Here is a 26,241-nt window from a genome sequence, read left to right as displayed (position 1 = left end):
CCAACACCACAACCTATGAGAGATGCACTTATCTAGCCAAACTGGAGGTAAAGCTCTCTACAACCAAGACTGAACTTGAGAGTCAAGAGGAAAAGATAAACACTTGCACCACACCACACTCATTAGATAGTCCCACTAAACCTACACCACCAAAATCCACACATAGAAACACAAAAACATTTGGGGGGGCTCTCAATAATAATAATCTGCTCAAGCAACAGAGACATCCAAAGCAGAAACACAAGCAACCTCCACCCCCCCAACACAACCCAAATGACACATAGCCCACAGACTCAGTATGCCACACAACCACAGCCCATAAGGTAAAACAACATACCCAACACACTAGTCAGAGGTGACTCTATAGTCAGGCACATTGATGTCCCACTCACCAGGCTAAACAAGGAGAAGGTTCCTGTCAGCTGCCTGTCGGGTGCCAGGATCCGGTACATAACCCACGCACTCAGGTCACGCCACAAGTACAAATATGACTCTGTCATTATCCGTGTTGGTGTGAATGTCTTGAGACGTACCTCCCTGGAGTACATGAAAAGAGACATGGAAGAGCTCTCCGATCTTGTACCCCAGGCAGGTATGGCCTTAGCCCTGAGTAGCATCCTGCCATCGCCCAGAATGATACCGCAGTACAAGGACAAAATGATTGACTTCAACAATTGGCTAAGCTTCTGGTGTCATTCTAAGGGGATTCAGTATCTGTCTACTTGGCACGACATGGTCGACAGACCACGATGCTTTGCTAGAGATGGCCTGCACCTGTCACCTCTGGGATACTGGCTAAGGCTCTTGCTGCCCCTATAGTGTCTTTTTTAGGCAAGGTTCAAATGACAAATTCATCACCATAACAGGAACAAGCAAGCAAAAACTAAGGGTAATGCTACTCAATGCTAGAAGTCTAAACCTCAAAATGCACTCCCTCGAGGCACTCCCTAAAATGGAGAACATTGATAGCTGTGCAGTGACTGAGACCTGGTTCAAGGCTCCAGAGAGCACCCCTGCATTACCAGGCTATAACTCATACCACACTTTTCGGCCACCTAACCTGGACTGGAACACCAAAGGCGGAGGTGTGTCCATATTCATTAAGGATATCCACACCTCCAGGCTAGCTGCTCAGCATAATGCATCTGAGGTTATCCAAGTGCAACTAACTCTGGGCAAAACTGCAATCCAAATTATAGCTTGCTACAGATCCCCTACCATGACCCAGGTTTCTGACTCCTCTTTTCTTGATATACTGGAAAATATTAGGGTTCAACCAAACACCCTAATAAGAGGCGATTTCAACTACCCCACCATTAACTGGGAAAACTACTCATGTACCAATTCTTTCACTGAACGCTTTCTGGAATTCATAATTCCAGTGACCTGGATCAACTTATCCACACCCCCACCAGGGGCAACAATATCCTAGACGTAGACATTACCAACATGAGTGAGTCCACATCTGAAGTTAACTCCTCGTTGGTCAGATCTGACCATAAGCTAATCACCCCAGATATCAACACCCCCCCCCCAACTAAGGAAATCACATTAAAAAATTTCTCCAAAGCGAACTTCATGCTTCTTAAGACAGAAGCGGCGAACTTCATGACACCCATGCAGATGGACAATACAGTTACGACTGCTGAATCCTACACAGATGCACTCTATAAGCACTTACACGAGTGCATGGATCATGCTATCCCAAACAGAACCAAGTCTCCAAACAAAGGAAGCCAATCTGGTGGTCCCCTGACATAAACAAACTCTACAACATAAGGAAGAAACTGTTGCAAAGGAGAGTAAAATCCCATGAGTGGAGGAGTTCCCTGGTCAGCCTCAGTAAGAAGCCGAGATCCCTTATAAGATCCTCCAAAGCTAGCTACGAAAACAAAACTGTCACTGATTCTAGGGACAACCACAAAGCACTCTATAGCTATGTCAAGAATCTCAATGGCAGTACCCAGATCTGCTCTGAGTTACAACACAATGGCATGAAAATTACAGAACCAACTGATATTGCCAACATCCTGGCAGATAGGTTAAGTGCTAGCTTTAACCCCCCTCTCACCCCCTAAAGGGCCCACATCTATACAGGAAGAATGCAGAGTCCCTGTAATCACAACTACGCAGGTAAAAGCTGCACTCTCTAAAGCCAAAAACATAGTATCCATGGAACCGGGCAACATCCCAGGCTGCGTTTTACACGAACCTCAGAACGAACTGGCTTCCCACCTAAGCACCATGTTCAATAATAGTCTCACATCAGGCTTTGTGGCCACTGAATGGCGCAAAGCAACAGTTATCCTACTCCACAAAGGGGGAGCCACCAGTGATCCTGGGAACTATCTCCCTATTAGCCTGACGAGCCAGGTCTGTAAGGCCATGGAACGTATCATCATGGAACTCGTAAACAAAGACATTGGTAACCTCCAAACTCTGGACCCCACCCAGTTCGGGTTTGTGAAAGGCAGATCATGCCTTCTGAACCTGATCGACTTCTTTGAGGCAGTCACCAAAGCTGTAGATGAGGGTAAGGTGGTTCACACAGCCTACCTTGACCTCGCCAAGGCTTTTGACACCATCCCCCATTCTGGAATTATAGCTAAACTCACTAAACTAGGTATACATACCTATGTCACAAGATGGGTTGCCAGCTGGCTCACTGACAGAACCCACACTATACAGGCTATCACAGAAGGCCTTTGGCTAACGAAGATCACAGATGACTGCAAACTAGGAGCCATAGTTGAGTCCCCAAATGATGTGGACATCCTACAGAAAGGCCTCACTGAGACAGATGCCTGGTGTAAGTGCCATGGCCTCAAGATCAATGCCAAAAAGTGCATTGTCATCCCCTTTGGTAAAAACTCTGCACCCATGAACTACCACATAGGCGGCAATCTACTTAACGCCGAATGTGTGATAAGAGACCTGGGGACCCAGGTGGACAGTAGTCTCTCCTTTGATAATTACATCGCCACCGTAGTCAGGAAATTCTTCTACGATGCGCGCCTCATCACAAAAGGGTTCTCATCTAGAAATAAAGAGGTCACTGTTCCCCTCTATTCGATACTCATTAGACTCACTATAGAGTACAATGCCCCTTTTGGAATGTACCTCACAAGGCACCTGCAGCAGCTGGAAAGGCCACAGAAGTACCTCACAAAAAGGATTACTGGCCTCAAACAAAGATGGCCTACACTGACTGTCTCAAAAAACTCCAGCTTTACTCCGTAGCATATTGCCTACTCCGAGGTGATCTCTACCTAACATATAAAGCCATGTGAAATCCACAGCTGTTGGACATGCTACACCTAAAGAAATCCCAATCCCTCCAAGCTACACGGTCTAGGGACCTAAACCTTGTCACCACAATAAACAGGACATGCTGGAAAGATAGATTACTGTCCTAGAGACTTCCCACACTCTAGAACAAGCTACTCATCTATGTCAAGCAAAGTTCCTCATTAGCACTCAAGAAAAATCTTGATAAGTGGATGGGAAATAGGAAATACACCCCTGGGATCGCTTTGGTGGCTCTGCTCGACAGGGCACAGGAAAATAACTTTCTTTGGTGGTGTAAGCCAGGGAACCTTGTTGACTAGGCTTACTTAAGCCCTTGGGCCGATAGCCTAGTACCTACCTATGAACCTAATTAGGTCCATCTGTTGTACTGTAGTATTAATGAGGCTCAGATATCTTGCTCTAACGGGGTTTCTACCTTTTAATAATATTTATTTATTTATTTATTTTATTTTACATTTGTTAACCGGGAGAGTCCGACTGGATACATGTCCATTTTCAGCGGAGGCCCGGGGAGAAAAGCTCCAGGTACATAACAGACATATGAACATTGTTAATGCAAAAAAGGAAGATAGTTGAGTTCTAAATACAATATAAAGATACATCACATCTTGGGAAAAAAATAACAGCAGCATATAAAAAACATAGGTCAGTTACAAAGGCGAGGCGCCTTGTTAAAAAGCGGTTAAGGATAGTGAGGTAAGAGAAGGGTAAATGATAGTGGTTAATCAGGTTTGGAACAGGGACATTGCCAGAGAGTATTGAGATGGGGTTTAAGCTTTTTTTTGAATTGTAGGAGTGAAGGTTCTTATGTGAGCATGGTCGGTAGGGAGTTCCACATTTTACCTACAAAGTTTGAGAATAGAGAATCCCCAGCAGAATTATTGGCTTTGGTAGTTTGAGCTAAGATCTTACTGGAGGAACGTAAATATTGCAGGTTAATATCGGGGTGAATGATGTTTTTCAGAGCTGTTGTTTTCTCTGGGTGATACAGTATCTGGTGAGCCGTTTTGAGTTGGTTGAAATGGAGTTGGCTGGAAAACTCTAACCACCCTAGTTGCTTCAAGTTAGTGCAGTGGTGCGTTCTAAAGGTGGAATTTGTGGCAAATCTAGCTATGTGATTGTAACAAGAAGCAAGTTTGTTAAGAGTTGTCTTGTTTAGGTTTGTAAAAAGGGGGGAGGCATAGAAAAGAGTTGATAGTAGGTGTGTGCTGGCAATTGTAATTTTAGCGTGAGGAGTGAGAAAGTGTTTTACTTTATAGAGAGAGCCAAGCTCTTTATTGCCGGTTTTGATGGTTAGATTGAAATGGGTGTCAAATTTAAGGGAGTTATCAATGGTAACACCTAATAGCTTTGTGTGAGCTTCTGGTGATATAGTGATTCCATTGGAGGATGTAATAGAGAAGGTGGGGGGAAGAGTCTTGTTAGTGGGTGAGAAAGTAAGTAGTTTTGTTTTGTTGGGGTTGAGAACTAGTTGACGACTTGAGAACCATTTTTCTATTAGGTTGAAGGTGTCTTGGGTTGAAGCAGTGAGGTCTGCCAGGTTGGAGGCAGTGCTGATGATAGTCGAATCATCTGCATATTGAATGCATGTGGCATGGAGGGTGATTGTGGGCAGGTCATTAACAAAGATGGTGAAGAGAAGAGGGCCAAGAATAGATCCTTGGGGAACTCCAAGTGTAACAGGTAGGCATGTGGATAATTTGTCCTGCCATTGAACAGCCTGTTGCCTATTGGACAGGTAGGATTGGAACCATTTCAGCGTGGAATTGCTGAGTGATAGTTTTTTTTAATGTATGGAGGAGTTGAATGTGGTTCACCATATCAAAGGCCTTGGAGAGGTCTAAGAAAAGAGCAGATGATAGTTTATTATTGTTTCTGAAGTTATTGATGGTATTAGAAAAGGACAGTAGGGCTGATGTGGTACTGTGATTTGGCCTGAAGCCATGTTGGGAGTTGGCTAGAATTTTATTTTTGGTGAGGTGTTCCATCAGTTGTTTGTGGACACACTTTTCCATAATTTTGGCCAGGGGTGAGAGTATAGCTATAGGTCTGTAGTTGGTTAGCTCTAGTGAGCTACCACCTTTATGGAGAGGAATAATGTGGGACATTTTCCATATGGAGGGGATGAAGGCTTCTGACAAGGTACGGTTTATGATTATGCATTTTAAAATACGAGCACAGGGGTTTGGGGGATTGTGTGTTCCCTACAATCATCCCGATTGTCTTGCTCATCAGCTCATAACCACATGCCAGCTGGTTGTATCCACTGCTGGTAGTGACCAGAGTCAAACAATGCCAGGCTACCATGTTATGGTGCTGGGATGTCATCTTGGGTAGCTGTATCATTTTCTTTGTCATATCCTCACTTTTTTGCTGAGAGCCATACATGAAGTGTGCTATGGAACCATAGAAGGTATAAACATGTGAGCTCTTTGCAAGATCACCTTGATAAGCTTCCTGCCTTTATTGGTCAAAGAAAGAATAGTTGTATAAAATTTTACCATAACCTTATATGTCCTTCTCTTCTATGTTGCAGTATTCTTAACATGTGTCAGATCCTTCGCCCCAAGCGACTTGACGTCCGGCCAGCATACAACAGCTTTAGCTACTGCAAGTACATGAGACGTCACATGTACAGCTTGTCGAACATCAGCCATAAAAAGGATGTCCACACATACAATCCTCAGAACTGAAATGCCCCAGGAGGGACACCTGTATAAGGAAAAAGGAAAGTAATCTGCCATCCAAGGAAAAGAACAAGGTAGAGGGGAAATGAGGAAGGGCTACAATACTGCAACACAGAAAAGAAGAACATCTAAGGTTATGGTAAAATTTTTACACAACTATTCTTTGTCCTTCTATTCTAATGTTGCAGTACTCTTAACATATGGGAGAGCACCAAAGCTTAGGAGGAAACCTGGGAGGAGGAAGGAGCAAAGCAACTTTCTACAAAGCCATGAAGAATGGCTCTATCAAAACCACACCTAGAATTAGAAATACTACCCAGCTTGTAATGCTTGGTGAAATTATGAAGAAAATACAAAGTGGCAGCCTCCAAAATGGTGTTAGTATCCAAACCCTTAAAGAAGGGACCAGAGGAAGCTACAGACCTAGTGGAGTGACCTTAACATGGACATGAAGACTCACAACAAAATGAAATAGCCTTTGAAATCCAAGAGGAAACAGCATGCTTGGAAACAGGCAAGCCCAGAGTGCTGGGATAAAAAGAAACAAAAAAAGCTGATCACATTTCTTGATAGTCTTAGTTTTATCCAAATAAAATCTGAGATGTCTATGCACATCCAAAGTGTGTAAGATCTTCTCACTGGAGGATTGTGGAGAAGGGAAAAAAGGTGGGCAATTGCATAGACTGATTAAGAGAGAACTCATTCACTACCTTGGGCATAAAGGAAGGATTAGTACACAATGAGACCCTATCCTTATAAAAAACAAGAAAAGATGGAAAAGCCATTATAACTTGAATCTCAGAAAGCCCTTCTAGCAGAGGTTAAAGCTAGTAAAAGAACAGTTATCCAAGTACAAAATTTCAAAAAAGCTGAAGCTGCAGGGTCAAAAGGGGCTACAGTTAGCTTTTCTAAAACATAATTCAAATCCCAAGGAGGATGAACTGATTTTCTGGGATGATTAATGTGAAGGATGCCTTTGAGAAAAAAGTTTCACTTCTAATCTAGAAGCTGAAGGAGGAATCAATGGCAAACAAGCAGAAATGGCTGACAAGTGAACTTTCACTGAGGAATAAGCCAAATCACTCTTAAGTATTTATTTTTATTTACTTATTTATTTATTTTAATTTTACAGTGGTGGTGCTGCGGTAGCATTGTCGCCTCACAGTAAGACGTTGTCCTGTTCGATTCTCAGCTAGAGCATCTTCTGTGTGGAGACATGCGTGAATGGGCGTACCTTCGTTGAAGGTTGTGCGTCAGGGCTGGCAACTCGGCACGTAAAAATCTACTGCCAATCATTAGTGGACCGGAGTTCCGCTATGGCGACCCTTAACCAGGAAAAGCCAAAAGACACAACAACCGGGAGAGTCCAACTGGATATATGCCCATTTTCAGTGGAGGCCCGGGGAGAAAAGCTTCAGATCAGTAAAATAATTAACAAGAGAAAGACATGTTAACCAAAACGCTCATTAAACACTATATAGAGTAAACAATCTTTACACTTCTTATAGAAGTATAGTACATATAAGACAGTGAGTTAACCAAAGAGTGCATTTGCCGACATTCACAGGCTACTTTAATATATACATGTTATAGAGGTGTTTAACAACAAGTATAGCAGGAAGATAGAGTAGATAACTTCCATAACTCATTTCTACACATGAGAGACAAGCTCTGTCCTTTAGGTTTCTTTACAGTGTTCAGTGATACGATTACCCCATGCAGACATTACAAAAGCAGTAGATAAGCTGTTACTCTAGTTGCTGGAAACAGAGACATATGAGTTACTATCCAGGGGTAGTACAGGTACATAATCTGTGATTCAGAAAGTGTGTTTTGAGTAGTTTTTTTGAATTGGATGGTGGAGTTGTTATTTATTATGTGAGCTGGAAGGGAGTTCCAGATTTTAGAGATGAAGTGGCTATAAACAGATCCGCCTCATTTTTAAAGTTTGTTACCTTATGGAGGTGTTGGGCACTTGATCTCAGGGATATGGTAGTGGTGTAAGGCAGGAGTACTTGCGGCAGGGCTGGTGTGTTGCCTGGATGATGTAGTACTTTGTGAGCAAGTGCAAGTTGGTACCTCGCATAACTAGGAAAGAACAACTGGTATATCCACCAACAGTGGATCCAGAATATCTGAAAGACACCAGATACCAAATATCTTCCATTTAGATAAGTAAGATATTCTAGCATTGAGTTTTCTGGCTTTCTGCAATACCCTAGGTACATCCTCAAAAAAAAGGTGTCTGAAAGGAATCAAAAGTTTATCACCCACTAAGTCAGAAGTAAAGTTGACAGATGTGGATGAAGTAGAGATCCCTTGTCTTGTGTGAGAAGGTCCATCCAGTGAGGTAACTTGTGATGATTGCCCTTGGCTAAATGCAGAAGAAGAGGGGACCAATGCTGTCTTGGCCAAAAGAGTGTCATCAGCAAGATTTTTGGTTTGTCCTTCTGAATCTTGAGCAGAACTTTCTGAATGCGAGGAAAAGAGGGATGCATAAAGAAACAACCCCTTCCATGAGAAAGATAGGGTGCCAACCTTCCAAACCAGAAGACCTGGGACTGGCACAAAAAAGAGGAAGTTGTCTGTTCAGATGGGAGGCAAAAAGGTCCACTAGAGGAGTACCCCACCAATTAACCAACTTTCTCATGTGGTACCATAGGTATTGTGGGTGCCATAAACCCCAGGAGCCTCAGAAACTCCCTGGCAGTTAGAGATGGAAGAAACAGAAGACCCTGGAAGAAGGAAGTGAGAGGCAGAATATTTTCTGGAGGACGATAAGCCATCATGAGATATGTTCTTAGCATGCACCCTAAGAAAATGTGATCCTGTGAAGGGGAAAGATTTTTTTTTTTTAAATTTATTGTGAACCCCAACTTTTGCAGCAGAGAAACGGCAAACTGTAGATTTTTAATTAACTGTTCTGGAAGAGGAGCCAGAAAAAGGAGATTGTCCAGGTATGGATATACCTGAATACCTCTGATCCTGCAACAAGCAATCACAGGGGCCAACACTTTGTGAATACCCTTGGGGCACTGGATAAAACAAAGGGGCAAGGCAGAGAACTGAAAGTGCAAGGAAGTCACAGAGAAATATAAACATTTCCTGTAAAGAAGACAAATATGGATGTGAAGATAAACATCCTTGATGTCCACAGAAGCCATGTAGGCCTGAGGAGGAATTAGAGGAAATACAGTCTGTAGACAGCATACGGAAAGTAGAAAAGTGATTACATGGGAAGGGTCAAAAATGGGTCTCCAAGGACCTTCCTTCCTGCGCACAAGAACATTCTTGAGTAAAACCCCCTTCCTCTTTGCGCCAGGGGAACATGATCAATTGTTCCTTGAGTAAGTAAATCCTTTAAAACCTAAGGAAACAAATCCATCTGGTTTGGAAGAGGTTAAGGAATGCCCCTAAAAGCAGCAAGATTTTTCCGTCATGCAGTATCTGCGTTGGATAATAGAGAAAACCCAGAAATCCTGAATTACACTTGCCGAGGTGCAATATTTGGTAGTCACAGACTACCTGGCCTATCTGGAAAAGGCTGTTTAGGAGTAGATCCTAAAAAGGCGGGGGGGGGGGGGGGGTCTGTCTCCTGACAAAAGAGGATTTAGAAGGAAAATGTATATGAAATTTACGGACAGGTAACACAAACATTTGTCTGAAGTCCTGAAGTTCCTTTCTCTTTTCTTGTAAGGGCTTGAATAAGTCTACAGCTGCAGTACCAAAAAAAGCATTAATATCGAGAGAAGCATCCATAATTTTTGCTTTGATGTAATCTGGCAGTGGCTGAAGCCTCAACCAAGAATACCTTCTAAGGACAAAGCCAGTTGCAGCTGCTCTAGATGATGCTTCTGCTGCATCATAGCTGCATTTGAGTGAGTGAAGAGCCCCTTGAGAAGAAGCTCCTAAAAGGGATATAAACTGATTTTTAATATCGGAATCCAGAAGCTCTGAAAGAGCTTGAGTGTCCTGAGAAAGAAGAGCCAAAGAATATCTAGACATATGTGGTTGATAGTTAATGGCACAGAAAGCTAAAGTGGCGGACGTGTAAACCTTCTTCCCAAGTCTTTCCATAATCTTGCTCTCCTTATCTGAAGGAAGAAGCTTAGAGGATGGTAATAACTAAAAGATTTGTCTGAAGCAATGCATACCACAGAAAGATCAGCTGAAAGGCATTTGTAAAGGAATTTACAGTCATCAGGAACCTTATAAAATGTGTCAGGCCTTTTAGGTGCAGGAGCCTGAGAATCAGGGGCCTTAGAAGCAGAGGAAAAAAGCATCCAAAAATGCTGGCAATACAGGTGGCACAGCAGAAGGAGAAGGAGATTACATTTGTAAAAAGGTCATAATATCTTTTTTGCAACTTAGAAATCTGAGAGCAGTCCCATTTAAAGAATTCTCTCATCTTGTTAATAGTTTCCCCCAAAACTTCTTAGTCTGAAGAATTTGCAGCACTGGATTATTCCTCAGGGGGAGCATATTCTAAATGAGATGTAATTTGAGTTGAACATGCCAAGGAATCCTCATCAGATGAAGACTCATCTTTTGAAAACCCCTGTTCTCTAACCCTCTTAACAGGAGGAGTAAAGCAAGGTGCAGAAAAAGCAGAAGGAGCCTTAAGAGCCACCACAGCCTTAATCAATCCCTGTGAAAAAGCATCCCAATTTGAGGTGACTTAGGAGTCGGAAGACTTATTTTTTTTTTGTTTTTTCTTAATATGCACCTCTTCTTGATGGCAAGTGGAAGGACCTGATACAGGCCTGCCTTCAATGAATGACACTGGGACCTCTTCCCTTACAAGAATCTGAGGTATGTGTCTATACCCTTTTGACATTACAAGCTGTGCTTCCCCTTGACCACCTGATATGGACGTCTGCACTGCCTCTGCGGACATGCCTAGGCCGGACTCTTTAACGACCTTTGAGGTGGTACTCGCCAAAGAACCAGACCCAACCTCTGAATATAGCTCTGAGTCTTCATTAACCTCAAGGGACATGTCTGCAGAAAGAGGTGCAGCCGAAAAGGATTCCGGCCTTGGCTTACTGACCTTCCTCTTCAAAGTCGGCTTGGCAAAAGGACCCAAAGAACCCTCCATAACGTCCACAGCTAGTGTTTTCAAGCTCTGGTTCTCTAAATAAAGACTCAAAGCAGAATGGCGGCTTTGCAGGGTCTTTGGAACAATGGCCTGACAAAACAGCACAGGAACAGTGGTCATGATTAGGGCCTAGATAAAAAAGACAGAGATTGTGACTTTTCTTATGTGGCATTTGCCTTCCACAACTACACTTGCTCTTCCTGAATGACATGAACTAAACAGAAAAGACAGTAGCAATAAAAAATGTAATCCCCAACAGGGGACTTATCTGAAAGCTGAAAGAAGCAAAACAAAAACTGGCAGCAGAATAACATATGAGTCAAGCGTTCTGAATGGCGGCAGAGAAGTTCTGAGGATTGTATGTGTGGATGTCCTTTGTCTGGTTGCGGTTCAACAAGCCATATGTGCGATGTCTCACGTACTTGCAGTAGCTAAAAGCTGGTGTATGCTGGCTGGACACTGGTTCGCTTGGGGTGGATGATCTCCCACATGTTAAGAATACTGCAACATTAGAATACAAGGACATGTATTTCAGGAGCTGATTCCAGTCAATGCAAGGTGATACTCCCGAAAAGGGATCATCCCAAACACTCCCTTAGAAAGGTGAACAGGATTTCAACCACTTATTCTCTCTGTAAAGTACAGTTTTGTAAAATCTTACCATAACAGCCGATATCCTTCTCTTCACTGTTTCAGTATATTTAACCTTAGGGATCTCGTGCTAAGGATAACCCAGCACTTGGCCAGTATACCAAAACCTTTAGATCTTGAATATGTGACACGTATGCTTCCCATACAGGACGCCGGGCATAAAAGTAATGCACGGACACAGATACCCAGAATTGAATTTTCCCAGTAGAGTAGGGACCCCATAGGACAAAGAAAGCTACTCACATCCAGAAGGAAAAATGCAGAAAGAAAATGGGAGATCCTTGACCAGGAAGACAACCAAATTGAAGCTTAAAAGGAAAAAAGGGGGATGGAAGGAGAGCCTGAATACAACAACTGTGAAGAGGACATCTACTGTTATGGTAAGATTTTACATAACTGTACTATGTCCTTCTATATCACTGTTGCAGTACTCTTCACCTTAGGGAACAGCACAAAAGCTCAAGAAAAGCAGTGGGAGGTAGAACGCTGGGAAGATCCTTCAACTAACCCATGCAGGATGGCTCGAGCAAAACCTGCTCTGGCTCTAGAAGCCATATCCAATTTATAATGCTTAGTAAAGGTATACACTGAGGGCCAAGTAGCAGCTTCAGGAATGGAATTGGTGTCCAAACACTTGAAGAAAGCACCAGAAGACGCAACAGCCTTTGTGGAAGGAGCTCTAACAGAAGAAGACAGGCACCTGCCATGAAAACAGCAAAAAAAAAAGAAATGGTCTTAAGATATCCAGGAGGAGACAGTTTGCTTAGAAACAGCCAAACCCAATGTCCTTGGATGAAAGGAAACAAAAAGCTGGTCAGAGTTACAAATGGCCCTAGTGTTAGCTAAATAACACTTGAGCTGTCTATGCAAATCCAAGGTACGAAGGACCCTCTCACTAGCAGACTGAGGGTGAAGAAAAAAAGGAAGGACAACTCATTAACAACCTTGGGCATAAAAGAAGGATTAGTATGAAGGGACACCCTGTCCCTGGGAAAAACCCAAAACGGAGGAATGGCCATATAGGCCTGAAGCTCAGAAACCCTCCAAGCAGAAGTAAGAACAAGCAATATAACAGTGTTGCAGACAAACTGAAACTGCAGGCTCAAAAGGAGCCTGGTCAATTTTCCCAAAACAATATTAAGGTCCCAAGGAGGAGGACTAGGTTTTCTTGGGCCAAAGATGTGGGTCACCTTTAATAAGAAACTGTCTGACCGCAAAACAAAAAGTCAAAGGAGGATTCAAAGGCAGATAGGCAGAAATACTTGACAAATGAGCCTTTACAGAAGAAAAGGTCAAGCCAGACTGGAGCAACTCACATAAATAGAAGAGAACCAGAGACACCCACTGAAAAAGAGTCCTGGTTATGAGTATGGCATGGGACAGAAAATCTTTTCCATTTGGACAAGCAAGACTTTCCGGTTGCAGGTTTACTTGTCTCCTGTAAAACCCTGAGCACATCCTCAGAAAAAAGGTGCCTAAAAGGGATCAAAACCCTATCACCCACAGTGTCAGTTGAAAAATGGACAAGTGAGGATGGATGAGTGACCCCTTGTCCTGTGTGAAGAGGTCCAACTGGTGAGGTAACATGGGGTGGCTGCCCCTGGCCAGATGAATTAAGAGCGGGAACCAGTGCTGTCTTGGCCAAAAGGGAGTCACTAGCAAGATTTTTGGGGAGTCCAGCTTAATCTTCTGCAGGACTCTTGGAAGAAGAGGAAGGGGAAGGGAAGGCATAGAGAAACTTCCCTTACCAAGAAAAAAAAGGGCATCTGTCTTCCATGCCAGATGGCATGGCACTTTGGAACAAAAGAGAGGCAGCTGCCTGCTTAGAAGGAAGGCAAAAAGATCTGAGGAATACTCCATTGATGGACTATGTTCAGAAACATGTCTCTGTGAAGCATCCATTTGTGAGGCTGTGTTTTGGACCTACTCAAGGAGTCTGCCAGTAGATTGCTCTGAAGGAATATACACTGCCTGAAGAGTTAGATGATAGCCAGATCCCAGACCTAAACAGTCAGCCTGTAAAGAAGGTAAGACTTTGTGCCCCCTTGCCTGTTGACATAACATATCACTGTGGGGCCTGGATGGAACATGGGGTGAAAAGCCTGAAGGGCCAAAATCAGAGCTCTCATCTCATATGCATTTGGCAGAAGGAAGCACTGGAATATTAAAGACCATGAATCCTAAGGCCTGAAGAAACTCTTTGGCTGGAATGGCAGGCAGAGGAAGAAGAAACTGTAAGAAAACTGTTACGGACAAAGCCTTTGGAGGTAGGAGACAGGCCTACATTGGCACTTTCAGAATCCTGCAGCCAAGAAACACATCATCCTGAGAGGGAGTCAGGGCAGACCTTTGAAGCTGGTAGTGAACCTCAGACTCTGAAGGAGAGATATGGTGAACTCCAAAGCATGTAACAGGCAACAGGGAGAAAGAGCCTGAATTAACAGTTGTCTAAATAAGAAAAATGTCTTGGAGCTTGCAAAAGGCAATTAAAGGAGCTAGGCATTTTGTGAATACTCTTGGGGCAGTAGAAAGGCCAAAGGGCAAAGCAGAAAACTGAAAATGAGAGGAAGAAACAGACACATAAAAAACTTCCTGAAAACAGGGTGAATAGGAATATGAAGGTATGCATTTTTCAGATCCAAGGACACCAGAAAACCCTGGGACAGCAACAGAAGAAACAGGGTTTGAAGAGAAAGTATCCGAAAAGAAGGAACGCTGAGAAAGGTGTTAAGTAAGGAGAGATCCAGAAGAGGTCTCTAAGTGCCCTCCTTTCAAGGAACCAGGAACATGCTGAAGTACAAACCCTTTCCCACTTGGGAAAGAGGAACTGGCTGACCAGGGATCTAAGAACCTCTGAGAAGAAAGGAAGCTGCTCTAGAGGAGGTTGAAGAATCTCTGAAAAAGGAGGGAGAGACTTCCACACCATGAAGTAACCCTGATGGATGATGGACAGAATCCAATAATCTGTGGTGATGACTTGCCAGTTTGGAAGACAGAGGGAGAACCAAAGGGGCAAGAGCACCTGGCTGAGGGTTGGGACGGCAAAATGTCACAGAGAAGCTGGCTTGTCAGAAAAAGAAGGCTTCTGAGCCACAGGACCATAGGAAAACTTTGCAGGAGGAGCTTTCTTACCACCCTTCCTGCCTTTAGTGGCCTTATGAGGCTGCCTGTGAAAAAAGCAGAAAGTACAGTTTTGTACCTACCATAAATGTAGATGTCCGATAGATATGCAACTGCAGTCATAACATATGGGTTGTCCTGCCTCAGGCAGCCCTCGGTCGGCCGGATTCCAAAGTCTGGGTCCGACGTCGGCTGATGTCGCATTTCTCTCCGACGTCAGAGCGGCTGGAGTACATAAGCATCAGCCGACACCATCTTCTTCAGTGTTTCTTGCCCCAGATGCCAGGTGCCCTCCAAGGAAGGCTGTAATCAAATTGGAAGACAAAAGCAGGTTTCCAGACAAATAAATAAGCAATAAACAGATACACCATAACAGATATCCCCAGCTAAGGATAACAGGGAGAGGAGTGGACCCAAGGCATAGAGGGGAAGGAGGAGGGAAAACCGACTGCAGTTGCATATCTATCGGACATCTACATTTATGGTAGGTACAAAACTGTACTATGTCCTTCAAGAATGCAACTGCAGTCATAACATATGGGTTGAATACCATAGCTTAGCTGGGGGAGGTGGAATGCTCTAAGAAAAGGATGGTGTAGCTATCAATCCCTGCAGCACTGCCAAAGCAAAGCCTGCTCTGGATCTGGAATATAAAGGGAGGTTGTAGTGTTTGGAGAATGTATGCACGGAGCTCCATGTAGCAGCTTCTAGAATGTCTTTTGTAGGCACCCCTCTTAAGAATGCTGTAGAGGTGGCTGTAGCTCTGGTGGAGTGTGGTCTGACATTGGCTGGTACACTCTTTCCATGGAAGGAATAACAGAATCTGATGCAATGTCCAATCCATTTTGAAATAGTCTGTTTGGAAATTGCTTTTCCTTGTACTCCAGGGCGTAAGCTACAAAAGCTGATCAGACTTCCTACTGGTCTTGGTTCTGTCCAGGTAGTAGCGAAGTTGTCTGTGAATGTCCAAGGTATGCAACAGTCTTTCCCCTTTGTTCTCTGGATTGGGAAAGAAAGTAGGCAGGTGAATTGCTTGATTTAAAGAAACCCTAGATACCACTTTTGGCAGAAAGGTAGGGTTGGTTCGTAAGGAGACCCTGTCTCTGTGAAAGGTTATGAACGGTGGTATTGCCATTAGGGCCTGTAATTCCGAAACCCTTCTTGCTGAGGTAATTGCCAACAGGAAAGCTGTCTTCCATGAGAGAAATTGTAAGTCCACAGAAGCTGCTGGCTCAAAGGGGGGTAGAGTCAGTTTTTCTAGGACAAAGTTGAGGTCCCAAGCGGTACTGGAGCCTTTCTTGGTGGCTTTATATTATTGATTCCCCTAAGGAATTGCCTTAACAAAGGATGTGAAAACACAGGTGGATCAGTGTTGTACCTAGCTGAATAGCTGAAGCATGTATTTTTATGGAAGAATATGAGAGTCCATTCTGTAGCATATCTGCCAAATATTCCAGAATGAGTGGGATGTTCAATAATGATGCATCATGACCCTTGCTGGTATACCAAATGCTGAATCTCTTCCATTTTGCTGAGTAAACCTTTCTGGTGGATGGTCTTCGGGCTTCTGTTAGTATCCGCTGAACTTCCTTGGAGAGAGATAGATTGAGGTTATTCATGGGATCTCCCAAGCTGTTAGCTGCAGCGTCTGAATGTTGGGATGTACTGTCTTGAAGTTGTGTTGAGTCAAAAGTTGGGGCCATTGGGGAAGGGCCCACTTTTGTTGTGACATATGCTCCGTAGTAGTGGGTACCAGTGTTGTCTTGGCCAGTCTGGAGCTATTAGGATCCCCTTGGGCTTCTCTGCTTTGATCTTTAGTAATACTGTGGTCATCAGTGGCAGAGGTGGGAATGCATAGATTTTTAGGAAGTTCCAGTTGAATGAGAGAGCATCTATTTTCCATGCTTGTGGATGATATGTCTTTGAACAGAACTTTTGTAGATGATGATTGAGGTGGGAGGCAAATAGGTCTACTTCTGGCCTGCCCCATGTCGAGGTGAGTCATATGAAGATTTCTGGATGTAACCTCCACTCGTGGGGGTCTAGGAAATTCCTGCTTAGGCTATCCGCCAGCACATTGTCTTTGCCTGGAACAAACTGGGATTGCAACTGTATGTTTAGGCTCAGTGATTTTTACCAAAGATTCATTGTAAGTCTACAAAGGGGGTAAGAATGGGTGCCCCCCTGCTTGTTTATGTACCACATCACAGTGGTGTTGTCTGTCCATATTAGCAGGTGGCCTTGCTGAAGTTGTTGTCGAAAGGCCTCGATGGCATGCATTACTGCCAGCATTTCTTTTTGGTTGACATGCAGATGTGTTTCCTTTGGAGACCATTGTCCTTGAATACATCTGCCATCCATGTGCACCCCCCCATCCAAGGTCTGAGGCGTCTGTGGTCATGGTCTGTGTTATCTGAGTTTTTTTGAACGACATACCTGTGTTTGCCTGGCTTACCGAGGCCCACCATAGAAATTCCTTTTGTAGGCATGGAATGAGCGGTATGGTTGTCTCTAGGTTGTTGCTGTGTTGAGACCATAAGCTTTTTAGGTACCACTGAAGCTTTCTCATGTGTAGTCTTGCTAATGGAACCAGGAGAATGCAGGAGAATGCAGGATGCCATGTAATCTTTGGTACTATACTCTGACTCCAGTGTTACCCCTGATACTCTTCCTGCCAAGCCTGATAGATACTATAGGGTCCCAGAAACACATTCTCATTTCTTTAGGGCCTATGCTGTTGATTTAGAAACAATTTCACAGGGACCGAAAGGGGTTTCAGCTACCACCTCCAAAAATCCTTTGCCTTCCAACAGGGAAGCTAGGTCATTAGAGAGATGGGGGAAGAAGGTTTACACCTCCACTACTTTATCTATGAGAGCTCTCAATTGTCTCTTTCATATGTTTCAATATCAGGATTACCTGTTAGATGATTTACAGAAAACATTGGCCTCTCCTGAACCTTTAGATAGGAAGTCTTTGCAGGAGGCTGTACATAATTCTCAGCAAGTTAGCAATCACTTCCTTCAGTGTGGATATGATGCTTTGGAAGCTTCATGTAGGGCAGCTATGACAGGGGCGGTCATTCGTAGACATGCATGGTTAAAAGAACAACCTCTACCAGATCATGTTAAGGCAAAACTTCTTGATGCACCCTTGGAAAAGAACAAGCTTTTTGGTGCTAATGCTAAAGATGCGTTAAAGTCCATTGAGGAAAAAGCCAAGTCAGTTCAGACAGTCAAAGATTTCCTCCAGGTTCAGCCACCCAGATTCAGCAGGAATTGGCCTTCTAAAAACTGGTCCTTTCCTAATCCTGAAAGATTTCAAAGGGGCAAAAACAGGCGTGGCCGAGGAAGAGGACAATACAGAGGTTCCTACAGGGGACGACAATGGCAACCAGCAAACCAAAGAAGTGACACAGGGGTTTCTCCTGCCCTACAGGGACAATCTCAGTGACTTTCCTCTACTTCCGCTGACCAAGGAGCAAACAGAAGCTCCTTTGGGCGGAAAATTATCTCTGTTTTCAGACAATTGGCACAGATTGACAAAGGACAAATGGATTTTGGACATTATAGACCAAGGTTACAGGTTCCACTTTCATACCTTGCCAAGAAAACAAGGCATGCCAAACCTACCACAAAACCAGAGGGCAGAGGCTATCAAGCAAATTTCTCTGCTTGCTCAGATCAAAGCAATAGAAAAAGGGCTGAGAATCAGAAGTCTTAGAGGCAGCTATAAAGATGTCTACCAAAGCAGTCAACACAGGAAGTACTGAAAAAGGTTTAGAAGTGTCCACCTGAAGGATCTTATAATACTCTTCTAGATATCAGAAACCCGAGTTGAATCTCACTTAAAATACATCCATCATTCTGACTACTGTATCTCAAAAGACAACTTCTCCAAAGTAAACTCAGGGCTAATGGATTCCTCTTCATCAGAGCAATAAGTTAAAGGAGAAAGCATCTAAGAAGACTAAGACAAGGACCCTTCATCAGACTCCAAGTCCTCATCCATGGAATCAGGTTCCCTAGGCCTTTTGGAAAGAGTAGAAGTCCAAGGGGGAGTAGGGACAGAAACCCCTCTCAGACGTTTCAAGGCCATTAAGCATTAAACGGGCCCTGAGTGAACTTCTGCCATTCTCTTTGAGGACCCTTAGGGTGTACAGAAGAATGTTTAGTCTTCTGTTTTTCTTGGTAAAGAAGTCAGCCCTAACAAACACTACAGGTTCTAAACCCTGACAGGATTCAATAAGAGTACCCAGAACCTCATCCCTGACCAGAATCTGTGGAATCCCTCTAGGGCCTTCTAAGATGATCAACTGCAGCTCTCTCTCAACGTCTGGAGCACACGCCTTGGAGGATATGTGAAAGGAAGGATCCATGCCAGCCTCTGACAAAGTCACGGCAGAGGAATCCGAAGTTGACAGTGGATGGCCTACGAGATAACACTGGCTTCTAGAGAAATGTCCGTTGGAGGCTGGACAGCCAAAGAATTTGGCTGAGACTTCCTGGCTTTCTTCTTACTTAACAGAAGTACCTCAGGGTTAATCGATTCCACCATGCTACCCTGGGATAACTGCTTAAGCTTCTGGTTCTCTAAATAGACAGTCAGGGAAAACAACTGGCTTCTAAGAATCTTAGGCACAAATGCCTTACAAATACTAAAGGAGTTATGGTCGTAGAAAACACCCAAACAAAAAAGAAGCTGTTTGCCAGGTAATCAAAGAAAAACAAGGTGAATAATAAAAAGAAAAAAGACCCCAAAAGAGCACTTATATGATGGGTTGGAATTCAGCAGATCAAAGGGCGTTCAGACCGACGAGAGATGATGGCATTTAGACTGGCAGCAAAAAAGCGTTGGGGATCTGCATTCATATGTTACTTTTATGCTGTACGTCCTGTACAGGGAGCATATGTGTGATGTACTGCGCATTCAAGATCTAAAGGCTTTGGTATACTGGCTGGACATTGGACTATCCTTGACAGGAGATCACCAAGGTTAAGAATACTGCAACAATAATATAGAAGGACATCTGTCTGGTTCCTTTCATGACTGGGCTACTAATCAAAGCTTGGTCATCTGGGAATAATGACAGCTTTATCACTCAATACCACAAAGTAGGCTAAAGGAACCTAACATCTGCATATAGTGCATTGTAATCATCTGCCGCATGTGCCGTATACTGCACATCTGTCAGAACTGGTACTCAAACTATACAAGCAAGCCTAATTTTATGCCATGCCTAGAAATGATTCAAACCTGTGCTAATGGATAAGACTAACAGCATCAAACTGTAAAACTGACTTAACTGTTCAACCAGTAAAGCACCTTCATATATTCCAGTGGACAGACAACACTTAAATCATTAAAGCCTATGTGGTGTGGAATGTCACACCTTTAGCAGCCTTCACACATCTTGCATTCCAGAGCATTTTGTGAAAAATAAAGTTAAAATGCATAACATAAAGGAATATACAAATAGCAATGCCATTTTCTTTACAGTGATAATTGTCAGTGCATTCATAGTCTTTCCATAACTTCTATAACATATTGTAATTTTGGGTTTGTGTGCATTATATTTTTGTTACACATTCACAAACAAATTATCTAGAAACTGTACAACCTAGACATATATTGTTAAAATGTTTTTGTTAACCAGACATAAGCTATCACATGACAACAAAAAAATCCAACTGTGAGTGCATCTTTATTGAAATATTTACATAAATATGAAAACATATGCCTAACTGTATATTTAACAATATAAATATCACTGAATATCTCTTAAGATGTGCAACTTACAATACAAATATCAAAGACAGTTTTCTTCAACAACATCTAAGGGTTCACCGGATGTCATGAAACAGCTGGCAAGTCACTTGGTTTTTGAAGTATTAAGTCCATATAGAAATACTGTTACTAACAGACTAGCAGTATCTCAGGTATAGTGTAATATAAATGGACATCGACAATTCATTTTTCTGATTCTCACCATGGTATTTCACACTATACCCCTCAATGACATGTAGGGCACTCCATTATGAAAACATAAACATAAACATGAAAATATGAATAACGTTTTGTTTCTCTACTGCCAGACATCGTAGGTTAACAATCTGATTGTCATTTTTGAATAAGTCCTTGCCCTTTCTAATGCTGCCTATTATTAGCCACTAAGTCACTTGGCTAAAGAAGCCAGACCAAAAAAGATCCGGACACCATAAGGAGCTATGGATGCAATCTGGAAACATACAAAAAAGGCATTATAGGCTTGTCTGAGTCAAAGTCACCAGCCATTTTTCTGTCCACGAAAACAAGCAGTATTACTGTAATTTGTGGAAGTAGTTACTGCTCCCTCTATCAAAAGGAAATAAAGCTGATACAGTGAGATGGAAGAGTACCAATAAGATCAAAAGAGAAAAGACATGTTTGCTTTAACATGGATGATGCTTGTTCTATAATGCATCACTTCAGAAATCGCAGATTCAGGTGAAGGTTGCTCTTTGTGAACAGTGAAACTTCAGAGTACCAACAGGCCACTTTTTGCAACTAGCACAGGAGGTATAGCACATAAGTGAAGGGATATTTTACTTGACCATGTCACGGATGCACATACTAGTTTCATGGTACCTTATAAACTTTCATATCATCCATATGAAGGGGTGAAAAGACAGAAAAAAAATTTCAATCTACTGGGCAATTTACACAAAGGCACTATGTCCACACACTAGACTCCTCCATCATGTATCAGTCTAAGTATGGGTGCGTTTGACTAAACAGACAGCGTATACTCACATGTGATGGTGAGAAACACAAAACGTGACATTAAATACCCTGAGTTGAGACTGAAAGACAAATATGGTCTGTGAATTATGATACAGACAATAATATATCTACATCCCTTTTAGAAAACACACAATACAACACAAAGAAACCTTCCCTTCCTTTTCAATCCAGAAGACTATTTTCTTACCTGTTGTAGCAATACAGTCAAATCCAACAAAGGCATAAAAACATGTAGCAGCTCCCGCTAAAACACCAGAGAAACCATATGGCATAAATCCACCAGCTCCGAATTTCAAATGTTCGTTTGTTGTGTGACTGTAAATAACAAAGGTGAAGTATTAAAATTAAGTTTACTACTTGTTATGACTTACTGCCATGTGTCAGCAGTTCTTCACTGTGTTTTAATTACTCCAGTGTGTGTTCATAGGTTCACAGCTAATTACTAGGCTAGTTGCCCTTGTGAGCCATTTAAAGCCTAGCTAATTTCCCTTAGAGGTGAGACTCAGACCCTGCACCTTATATTTGTGAGACAAACACTTTAACCATTACACCATCTCCCAACCAACATTTCCATTTGTATCAAGATTATATCACCTTGGATGCGACTTGAACCCACAGTCCCAGGCTTAGGAGGCCAATATTTTATTTATCCTTTAGGCCACTGAGGATAAGGCCTAAATGAATGTGAAAGAGACAGAAAGGCAGAGACAATGTGTTCAGTTTGAAACTGTTTCTAATCTGCACTTACAGCAGGATTAGGCCAGGCCATCATTGTTAATACCATGGTGACTACTAGCTTACTGTAAACTTTAACAACTATAAAGAACACACTTCTTTCAACTTGAGCTGCAATTCACAACATTTTATCCTGGAAAAAAATAAAGGCAAGAACAATCCACTGCATATTCTCATGCAAAAAACAAGCAGTGGACACAAAGTGCTTTCTTATGTGGCCGTTAAAAGATATATACACTGAAATGTTGACCCTTATTGCAAACAGCCATTTGATTATCTCTGTTTCCCACATGCACCTAATTCCAGTCTCTCTACACACAATTTTGGCTTTCTGTGAAGTCTCACATTATTTTCTTTTGGTATTCACCACAGTATCACAGAGGCACCCTTTAGTTTAGGAATAGCAGAAGGGGGGTTTACATCTAGGACATTACTAACACTACTAAATCAAACAAATTAAGTCACTACTTGTATCTATAATGAAGGTTTACTAAACGTATGATTAAACACATGAAATTTGATGCAAATAACCTGGAAAAACTGCCATGTCAGTCTTTATGTGTGAACTGTCATCACAAACCAACTTCAAACCTTAGACAGACTGTGAAACAGAAAAACCTGGAAACAGTATATATGAGTACTCAGTGTGACAGATGACTGCAGTATGCTCTAAATGGCACATCTAATGCTGGATTCACCATCTCAAAAGCCCTGTCACCAGCAGGCTTTTTCTCTGATTCCAAGCTCCCACTCTCGAGAACTGCACATTATGGTACACACATAACATCCTGCTGAACTGAAGCAGGTACACCAGCCCCATCATCTGCAGAACTCAATCCCTCTTTAAACATGGGGGATAATTCTGGAAGCAAACAGTATGAAAGATAAAACATTCTAAATACCTAAGGATCAAACCCACAAAACTTTATGTTAGTGTTGTAAAAGAAGTTGCATCCCAAACTAGTTTTGGTCTATTTTAACTTGCTAAGAGAGGTGACATTGCTAGCTATTAGGGCTGCTTACAAGGTCCAGTATAAAGCAGCACAATACAAGAAGAAGCTACAGATAATAGAAACAACACTTTAACAGTGATAATGGATTACACTGACCTCATCAATGCAGTGGTGTGGCGTACTTTGGCAACTGATGCTAATGTAAGCTCGGATAGATTATGGACACTGAAAGAGGATCAGAGGGGAATTTTAATTAATTCTGCCTGCTAGGAGGACTGTTGCTCTCCCTTAAAACTCCCACTCCTCATTTTAAAGAAGAGGGTAGTTTTGGGGGTTGTCCCCTTACAAGCAGAACTAACAAAAACAATTCTCTCTCTTTGTTGGGAATTACTCTAAGACAGCATTCAGCTTTACATCCAGTCCTCTTCAGCATTTCAAAACCCTGTACTTTACAAGGCTAACAGGAGAAAGTGACTTTTACATCTTATTGCTACATGGAAACTAGGACAACTGCTTCTTAGGTCTCAGTATGTATTTATTTCCATGCTTTAAATGAAAATGTACTGTAGATAGAAGTTCTAGGTTCATGTAATATAAAAATTATTAAAACAGAAACTCCATCTACAATCTCTCAATAACAACCTTTCCTCCAAGTTATCGATGGTGACAAAAAGCAGAATAATCACATGCTACAGTTCTGGATGTCAAAACATGGAATCACCCTCAATCACATCCACACCAGTCAGACAACTGCTTTTCATGTATTCTTGTGAATAATAACTTTAAGATTCTTCTGTACTGGTAGGAATTAGGGTAGGCTTATAGCAAAAAATAATCTGACAAAACTGTTATAAAAAAAAAAAAAACTAAATTTATAATGTGTGTGAATTAAAAACTCAATCAGGTGAATTAAAGCAAAATAAAACAAAAAAAATGACATACACCAAAGTAGTTTCCCCTTGTACTGGGTAGATTCTGGATCTCAGTATATCTCCAACAGCAGTACAGCACAAGAAAACACAGCTGTGTAAGTAAATGCACCATAAGCAAAAGTTAAGTAATTACCTTAATGAGAGAGTTGTGTTGTCTCATGTTCATCTGGTTCAGAGTCTGAGTTGTTGGAAAAAACATTTTTCTGACTGATCCGATTGATATGACCTTGGCACCTTCTTCCAGAGCTTTGTATCCGAGGTTCTGGCTCCTCCCCATACCCACAATTTCTTCCTCCTTCCTAATCTACCTCAGATTGAGTTTGCTGACCCTTGCTAACTATAGAGGACCAATCCTGAAATGTATAACAATCCCTAAGAAATAAAGTAAACAGCTTACTAAATATGTCAGCATGGGTGATCTAACCTAAAGCAGCCAGGGCCTTGGTCAGGGCCTGTATGGGCACAGAAATTTATAAATGACATTTGGAAGGAGGAAGGAGGGAGGGATGTTGAACTGGATGATAATGAGGCAACACAGATGTATCTTTATGGTAAGTACATAACTTTTGTATCCAATGTTGTTTATTTTCATCTGATATTATGTTTGGGACAGATTTCCAAGCTGCATAAAGAAGAACTGGGTGGTATCAAGGAACAACATTCCTGAGAATGGTAGAACTAAAGGATGCATGAGCTCTGTACTGTACATTCACTGTGTAATGAGCTATAAACATACGCACTCCTTTCATGAAATGTTGTAGAGGTAGCCATTGCCATAGTCGAATGGACATTTGCTTAAGTATGCAGGGATAAACCTTGGGCTTTGTCTACAAAGGAAATACAGTCTGAAAACCATTGGAAAATTGTTAACTTTTTATACGTCTTCACATTTTTACTTTACTTTACTTTAGAAAAAGACACAAACAGGTGATCTGACTTTCTGATACCTTTAGTATGCTGTGAGTAAACTCTGAGCTGTCTGTGAACACCTTTGTTACAGAAACTGGGTAAAAAAAACTGGCAAGTCAATGGACTGATTTAAATTTGCTTCAGATGTCATCTCTGGAATAAAAGAAGGATTTGTTCTCATTGATACTGTCTTTATGGAAAATAAGGAAAGGTTGTCTACCTGACAGCACTTGTAATTCAGAAATCTTTTTAGTGGATGTAAATGCAATCGGAAGAACAGTTTTCCAGGAGATACTTGAGATCCACTGATGTTGCTGGTTCAAAGAGTTAATGACTGAAGCATGACTGTGACATTCCACGGGGGAACTGGGTCCCTGACTGGTTGTCTCAGTGAAAAAAGCCAATTTGAGGAAAGAAAGAAGTTATGTACTCACCATAACGTTCCATGTGGGTTGTCCATCTCGTTTTCATTCTATACTGATGGGTTCGGAACTGATCCTCGGTTCCGACTCAGCCGTTTACTAAAGCTCGAGGTCTCCAATCAGCTCATGGCTCATTTCCTATCCCATGATGCTCTAGTGGCTTTCTCAGATCTTGTTTGCTGATGTCCTTACACACACACACACACACACACACACACACACACACATATATATATATATATATATATATATATATATATATATATATATATATATTAGTTATAAGCCAAGAAAAGGGATCAAAGCATATTAAATATCCAATTATAAACCCTCTCAATACTCCAAAATCCAAAGGTTGGGGGTAGGAGGGTGGGACGTAAGAATGAAGATGAGATGGACAACTCACATGGAATGTTATGGTGAGTACATAACTTCTTTATGTAAAGTTGTCCTATCTCGTCTTCATTCAATACTGATGTGACAGCATCCCTGGCACCATTTTTCCTGGGTGGCTCATGGGAGAATATTCTTCAGAACAGTGAACCCAAAAGAAGCCCTGTCCCTGGAGGCCAGATCTACTTTGTAATGAGTGATAAATGTATGAAGCTTTGCTCACATTGCTGCTGCGCAAATACTATCTAT

General features: G+C 42.2%; 1 protein-coding gene across 8 annotated transcripts in view; it reads right to left on the bottom strand.

The window, feature by feature from the left end:
* Positions 1-26,241, bottom strand: part of SLC7A1 (solute carrier family 7 member 1) — a 1,877,700-nt gene that overhangs the window by 647,355 nt on the left and 1,204,104 nt on the right. For all 8 annotated transcript variants that reach the window (XM_044073262.1, XM_044073257.1, XM_044073255.1 and 5 more), the window contains one exon: positions 21,836-21,963. In XM_044073262.1, the coding sequence (XP_043929197.1) occupies positions 21,836-21,963 (128 nt within the window). The remainder of the gene's footprint in view (positions 1-21,835; positions 21,964-26,241) is intronic.

Source organism: Protopterus annectens, chromosome 5.part1 (assembly GCF_019279795.1).
Source record: "Protopterus annectens isolate FY-2018-M chromosome 5.part1, PAN1.0, whole genome shotgun sequence".
Classification (NCBI taxonomy): Eukaryota; Metazoa; Chordata; order Ceratodontiformes; family Protopteridae; genus Protopterus; species Protopterus annectens.
The sequence above is the reverse complement of the archived record's forward strand: the minus strand, read 5'-3'. Positions and strand labels throughout refer to the sequence as shown.